Source organism: Vairimorpha ceranae (assembly GCF_000988165.1).
Source record: "Vairimorpha ceranae strain PA08 1199 chromosome Unknown NODE_41, whole genome shotgun sequence".
Lineage (NCBI taxonomy): Eukaryota > Fungi > Microsporidia > Nosematidae > Vairimorpha > Vairimorpha ceranae.
The window spans coordinates 28811-36709 of record NW_020169336.1 but is presented as its reverse complement, the minus strand read 5'-3'; the positions used below and the strand labels follow the sequence as shown (position 1 = coordinate 36709).

The following is a 7899-nucleotide window of genomic DNA, read 5'->3' as shown; positions in this document are numbered from 1 at the left end:
TGTAACAAAATTATGATTAGCTGACAGATGACCATATTCGCAATTTAAATCAATATATAATACTTCTTTTTTTGAATAAAATTTTGTTGCGTCTGCTTGATTATTTTGTTTAACAATATTTTCTCCATTTTTTTCTTGTAGGAAAGTCTCTAATTCGTTAATTAGATTATAGTTGAAATATGGTTTTATACTATCATTTATTTTATTAACTAAATCTTCATTTAAAAAAGTAGATCTGGAAAGACTATCTTTTTTTTTACTTTTGTATAATAAAATAAATAGCAAAATACCTAATATTAGTAGCAGTAAACCTTTAATTAAGGATTCGTTTCTCATTAGGGCTTAAATTTTAGTGAATTTTATATAGATAAATTAAAAATAGCTTTATGATACTTAAAGGATAGAATAAGGCTCTTCGTGTGCTAATAACCATCTTAACTAAAAAAAGATGCATCAAAAGAAAATATAAATTAAATTTTTAATTAAATTTAAACTTTTAATCTAAATTTGAAATATTATACAAATATTTGTGTAGAGTGTTTTATTCTTGAAATCAAACTAACATACTTTATACTAAAAAAGTGTAAAAATTGGTTTCTTAAATATTCCGCTACCGCGGCATTTTTCGGCAGCTTATAAGATAATGTTTTTAAAAAAATAGCCCTTAAAAATGAAATACTAATCTATAATTATGACGCAAAATTATGAATTATTTGTAGTTATGAGTGAAAAGGGAAGAGAAATAACAATTGTGGTATTCTACCACAACAATAGTTCTATTCTCATCCCTCTTCTTTCACGTTTGATCGCTGAAACTTACTTCCTACACCAGGTTTTAAACTCAAAACTTTTTTTAAAGACAATTATAAAAGGAAAAGTTAAATAAATAAATATGGGATTTAATAAAAACTCCTTTTTAAACAAGCATTTTGCCGATCACCACAATAATATTTATAGGATTTAAATATTATAAAAAATACACAGGCAAACACAAAATTACAATGTCTTGTTTTATTAAAAACTGTAATAAAAGTTACGGGGTTGCAATTGCAAATAATGTTATCTCTGAAGAGAAAAAATACAACTATAGCAGCCTTTGTCCACCAGTAATTAACGTCTGTTTTTAGAGAAGAAATACAAATAGAATTAACAATTAACAGGAAAACGACAAATGATACTATTTGTATATCTTCTACGCTTCTAGATGATTTAGAATGACAAAAGATCCCTTTTATTAATAATTAAAAAAGAATAACTAGAAATTACAAACCGAAACTAAATTTGTGTTTTTTTTTTGCCTGTGAAATACCCGATGAGCTATGTCTTTTCCGATCAGATACTAAGCATATTGATTTTGACAATTATTTTATTTCAAAACATCCAATGATTGGACTTTTGGACATAAAAAAATATTTTAGAATTAAAAAAACATAAAACTTATATATTTAATAGTACTTTCTTTTACCTGTCTAAAAGAATTTTACCAGCTCTTAATATTTTTTATTGTTGTCAAATTTGAACTTTATCTTTTGCATATTTTTTTGTTCATGATAAAAGTCAATCTGCTTATAAATCAGTTTTAGACATTTTGTGCGATGATTATGCTGGCATAGATAATATAGATAATATAATTATTGGTTTTTAATTATTAATTGAGAATGCTATAAGATAAAAATTTAAAAATTTGCGGTAAGATTGTCTTTTTCATTCCTCTCAGGCAGTATATCGTAAATTAAAAGCACTGTGATTGATTAAATCTTATTGAGAAGATAAAGAATTTAGACTTTTTATTGAATGTTTACTTTGTTTTGTATTTATTGTAGAAGAAGAAAGAGAAAAAATTTTTAAATTAATTGTAAGGGAAATAAAAAATTTTTGTAAAATCAGAAGAATGTTAACAATTTTTTTAATCATTATTATAATTATTAGTATTTGTGTAGATATTTTAAAAAAAATGATTTATATGAGAGAATAAATCTTGACATCTCTTTTACTAATAATAGTGCAGAAGGTTTTAATTCTTCGTTGAAAAAAGAAGTTAAGGGTCTTCACCCAAGTTTAATAGAATTGATAATAATCGAACGCAATTGCAACTATTAAAATAAAGTGGGTAAGTATCATAGCAATAAAAATACTAAAATTAAAGATTTAAATCTTAATAGAAATATTAAAGTATTAACAAAGCTTTGGGAAGATTTAAAAGAAGATTCTTTACATAAACTGAAAAAAAATAACGGTTAAATACTTTTAATGATTTGATTTTAAATTAAATTTGAGATTAATATTTCATTTTTAGGGGTTATTTGTTTGAAAAGATACTTTTATACGCTGGCGGAATTTTTCGTCAGCATTGTTAAAAATAGAAAAAAACTTTCGATATCTGCAACCAAAGTTTTGCTTAGAAAAAAAAAATTTATAATAAAAACAAATTATTTTTTACAACCCCGTATAGTACATTTCTTCATACTTAATAACCTTTATGGTAACGATAAAATACCCAAACAAAACTTGCAAAAGAATTGTTAACAACTCCTTAGAGTATTATGTAGAAAATTTTCTATTTGTTCATACACCATCTTTATTTTGATTTTCTTTTGTTTGGATAAAGCTTTAATCTGCAAAACTAATGTAAGAAGGTAAAGTACGCTTAATCTGTATGCGAAATTTTTTAAAAACAAATGTGTGTACAATACTGTTTTACAGAAAGACTTTTGTAAATATTTTTTTGAATTTCCATATCCACGTAAAAATTAATTTACTTTGCTTTTTACCTAGAAATGGCTAAAACCAGTTTTATTATAAGATTTGCAGGGACAAAAATTTGTTTTTTACCCCTCTTTCCCCTTTTTATTGCTGAGAGGAATCTGTAAGAAAACATAAATTTTTAAAAAAATTAAAAACCTAATCAAATTTATTTAATAAAAATTTTACTAGTAATTCAGATTCTTTCCTATAATTATATATCTAGTAAGAAATTAAGGAGTAACCCTTTTTTGTCCTACACCTATCAGGTATAGATGTCTATATTGAACACAAGCTTCCTTTTATTGTAATGGTATGAACGCCCGTTTCTTGATTTTTAAAAGTTATAAAATGAATAATCAAGTAGTGTTTTAAAAATTATAGATCGGGATTAAAAAAAGTTTTCCGCATATCTAAGTATATGTAGATTCAATATTGGCGTGTTATAACAATAATAGAACTAAGGTCTCCCTTTTACATTTTTTAATAAGAATAAAAATTATTTTTTTATCGGTAGAGCGTTCTACCATTCCAAAACATCAAAATTCTTTTACTAGCTTTCTCCAGGTGTGCACTTATTCTTTTCTATCTTTGACTCATCTATTTCTAAAATAACGTTGTCACTCCAATTTGTTCTACATTCTTAAGATATTTTTCATAAACACAAAAAAACTGCAGTCTATTTAAAGTATTTTTTAAAGTTGTTTACTGCGGTCTAATATATGCACCATCAAAACACAAAAAGCACCTGTAAAACATAAATAATTATTTTAAGCATTAAAATATGGTCAAGATGTGCGATTTCTAAAAGGGAGTTATATTAAATAGTAAATAACAATCTGTACTTTTTCCATTTGTACAACAAAAAGCTCCATCAAGGCATTCTACTCACGTGTCAAATGCACAACGAGGACATTTTTGTATCTGCTTTGACGATTTTACTTAAAAATAAAATTTTTGTATTTCTTCGTTTACCATCATAAATCCTTCCCTTTTTAAAAAAGGTAAAAAATTATGCTCCGTACAAAATTTTCCGAATAATGCTGATTATAGTCTTACAATTAACTATTAGTTTTTTCTTTATTTTAGATAAAATGCCTTATTTATGTATGCAAATATTAAATTATTTGAAATACACTGCCATTTTACAGTAGTGGCAAAAGTTATATTTTTCTTAAGCATACATTTAAACGTCGAAAATCAAATTAATTATGTTGAAGTAAAACATAGGTTTAATAATTAGATAATATTTAAATATTGACACGCCAAAACTATCTAAAAAATGTCATGAGATTTTTTACACGTGTTCCTTTCATTCTTACAAATATAAATACAGAATTCTGTTTTTTGCAATAATGCAAAGGTTGTTATATCAAAATATCTTTACTTTTTTAATTTATGTTTATTAAGAGTGTTTTGCTATTAGTAATAAAATGAAATGTTTGGCGATTAAAACTTTGTTGGTTTATTTAAATTATAAATGAAAAAATTAATTTACTAAATTAACCAAAAAATATATTAATATTTTTAACATCATCTTTTGTAATAGCATAAGTTGGATAGTTACATACAAAAACATGTGTATATGCATTTATTTTATCAAAAATTTTCAATTGTTTTGATTTTTAATTAATTTTTTTAAGGCGTTAATAAGTTAGTATGATAATAATTTGTTTATTTTATTGATTAATTATTAGTGGAGAAACGATATTCTTTAGATAATTAAAATAATTTATTATCATTAAAAATTAAAAAATTGCGATATTTTGTAATTATAAATTTTGTATAAGTTTTGATTTATCTCTTTTTTAATGAACATACAGCAAAATATTGCAAATTATTTTAATCCTTTGGAAAATGAAAAGATATTATAATAATTAGAGATATAAATTTCGAAGTTGTTGATAAGGAACTACCCTTTGTAGAAAGGTTTACGACAATGTACTAAAAATTTTTGTAGTTAATAATTTAATATTAGTCTTTTTGATGAGCATTTTTATTTATCTTTTTTTTATAATCTTATTAAGATTGCATTTTATTGACTTTATATTTGATTAAGAAAGAATTTTGCCGATTAATACTTAAAATTGAAATTTTTTATTTAGTTAAAAAGATTTTAAAAAACTATTTTTAAATTATTTACATTTGTATATTTTTCTCTGCATTTTGGCAAATTGTTAAAGCTTAAAACCAACTAAGAAACCTTACTAACATTTTTCATTTGTAATTTAATTTCGTAAAGAAATGTATGCGATATTTTATAAATCGAGAATTTTCTAAATTGACTATGAACTCTTCGACATCGATCAAAAATAATTTAAATTAAATTTAGAAGAAGGTGTGTGGAAGGTAATAAAAATAAAGGTTTTATTACAACTTATCTTTATTTAAATTGTATTTTAAATTAAAGAATTGATATTAGATGGGTTACTTTAAGTTTTTACAAAAAAAATTGCTAATGTAAGTTACAAATTTATTCTGAAAGCACCTTATATAATAGTAATCTATTTACCACTAATTAGTTCTATAGTTACTTATTTTTAGTATTAAATCTAAATATTGAACAATATAAACAATGTATTGTTGACTGACTTCGATATCTATTGAATATTTTAAAAGTAAATACTGTTTATAGCTTTTGATAATAGTAAATGTTACCTTTAAATAATATCAATCTAATAATATAATAATCTTTAAAATTTTTAGATAATTCAAAACGTAAGCATTTTTTATTATAAAATAAGGAATGTTTTTTAAGTATCTTGCCCATAGATACGTTTCAATAATGTTAATAAAATATTTTTTTCGATTTTGTCTATTTTTATTGCAGTAGGTGTATTATTTAACTTGGTGTTTTTAAGGTTCATCTTCTTTTGATTTCAGCCCTTTTATATTTTTTAGTAAAATTTTTCGATAAAGATTAGCCTTTTAATTGTGCTAAATGTTAAAAACATAAAAGAATGCTTTGAACAAATCAATGAACTCATTACTTGTAATACAGGATATCAAGTTATTATTATACACCAATCCATCTTCATTCTTTAATTCTCACTCTTAAAATACTATTAGTAGTTATAAAATATAACAAAGCTTGGCAATGAATTAAAATATAAATTTTATATGTTCACTTTTTAAAAAACAAATTTATTTCTCTTTTTTTTATAAAATAACTTTTGTCCTTAGAATTATATTACCCTTTTAAAATATTCATTAGAATGTCAAAATAACAAATAAAATTGGGTTTTGTAAATTAAGCATAGATAAAAAACATTATACTTTTTAATTAAAGGTTTAGAAGTATTTAAAAGTATATTTAATCAATTAATTTATTTCATAATTTTTTATTTATCTTGTTTAAAACCTGCTCGTTTTAATTTGTATTTACAATCCAAGTCTTTAGTAATTACTATATTTAAAAAAAAGTTTTACAAGCATGCTTTGGTAATATGATAGCATTTGGCACTTGCCAAATTAAATTTAAATTTTTATTGTTGCTTGGTTTTACCTAATAATTTTATAATTATTTAAAATTTGCCCTTTAAATGTCTATAAATTTTTTGTTTCCAGTTGTATTTTCAATACTATTTTTAAAAATGAAAAAAAGTAGTCTTTCTGTTAGTGGATTTCAGAATCAAATTACAATTTGCCGATTTGATATATATTACGGTCTTGAAATAATAAAACATGATAAAATTCAGATTTATTTTGAAAATAATTACATTTTTGATACTAATAATGTACTTCAATATTCGTCATTTCAGCGTGTTTTTTATAAGAATGGAAATTACATTTACGTATCTGATTTGTTATACGATAACAACATTATAAATATACGTCCAGAAGGTTTTAAGCTTCTAGCAAAGCTAAATATAATATTTAAAGATAAAGCTGATTTTTTGACTGCTAAATATAATAAAAAAGAAGAAAAATGTAGTGTATCTTTAAAATATGATGAAATTATGCCGTGTGAAACATCGCAGGTTATATTTTTGAAATTGGTATATAGATTTGTTCATAGCGGAAGAAAAGATTTTTTTATTAAATTTAAAAAAACTTTACCAACTTTTTTTTGTGACGCTCTTGGAAAAAATCTACCAATTTCTTTTATAAATGATCTTAAACAAAAATCAGAACTATGGCAATTTACATTTAGTACATTGTCTTATGATTATTTTAATAATAGTGAAAAAATTTTGAAGGATTCAAATTTTTTTAGTACTAAAGATCAAAGTATTTTAAATTTAATGCTGGCGGAATATATTTAAATAAATTTATTAGTTATTATTTTATTATTGGGGGTTCAAAAGAATTTACAGGAATTGCGTTTGTTTATGTTGCGCCTGTCTGACTTAATGTTGCCTCGCTTATGAGCTTAAGCTAAAATTACATTAACAGTTATAAATTAATTAAGTTTGATAAAAATTTTGATGAAAGTATTGAAACTAAATGTACAAGATTGAAATAGTCAAGTAATTATTTCTCTTAAGACAAGGGTTTGTGTAAACAGATAATATATAAACAATTAAATTGAAAAATTGATCATGCGCTATTTACAAAATGCCATTTATAATTTACCTTAAATGAAACTGCAGGCGCTAGAGTAAATATAAATATATATTTAATACAACTACTAAACAAATTCTTTAAAAAGCCAAGAGAACTGCAATTGTAGGTAGGTGGCACAGTTGTAATGTATCATTAGAGAGCATATAACTATTATAATTTAATTGACACCCCTTTCTGGATAATATCTTAAATGCTCTATTTTTTTTTATTTTAAAGATAAGTAAGCAGAGAGGGAATCAGGCCTTTGAAAATAAAAATTATTGAATTAAAACTTCATGTCCCACTCTTTTAAGATATCTTACAATAAATTTATAAAAACAATTTGTAAATAGATTTCTACTTCTTCAATAAACAGTGATCCACAGATTTTTATAAAATATTCGAATTTTACAATAATTGTAAATATTGAATAACAAATCTACGGACCGCTTATTTTGATGGCTTACAATCTATTTTAATCAATGTAGTAGGAGGTTAGTAAAAAAAATTAAAATATATGTTAAGTATTTGTCATATCTTTTAAATTTTAAGAGGGTAGTATTGCACACACCTTCGTTTAAGCCTGATTTAGTACGACGTCATAAAAATTAC

General features: G+C 23.4%; 3 protein-coding genes across 3 annotated transcripts; 1 reads left to right on the top strand and 2 right to left on the bottom strand.

Annotated features, from left to right (window-relative positions):
* AAJ76_4100036374 (hypothetical protein) lies at positions 1-336 on the bottom strand (the record flags this gene model as incomplete). The annotated part of the gene is made up of 1 exon (XM_024475586.1): positions 1-336. A coding segment is annotated over one exon (336 nt), but the record flags the coding sequence as incomplete, so codon positions are not given.
* A 1422-nt stretch (positions 337-1758) lies between these two features.
* AAJ76_4100034796 (hypothetical protein) lies at positions 1759-1914 on the bottom strand (the record flags this gene model as incomplete). Its single annotated transcript, XM_024475585.1, has 1 exon — positions 1759-1914. The coding sequence occupies one exon, from the start codon at positions 1912-1914 to the stop codon at positions 1759-1761; it is 156 nt and encodes a 51-aa protein (XP_024330617.1).
* Positions 1915-6284: 4370 nt separating this feature from the next.
* Positions 6285-7007, top strand: AAJ76_4100030425 (hypothetical protein; the record flags this gene model as incomplete). Its single annotated transcript, XM_024475584.1, has 1 exon — positions 6285-7007. The coding sequence occupies one exon, from the start codon at positions 6285-6287 to the stop codon at positions 7005-7007; it is 723 nt and encodes a 240-aa protein (XP_024330616.1).
* Positions 7008-7899: the final 892 nt, after the last annotated feature.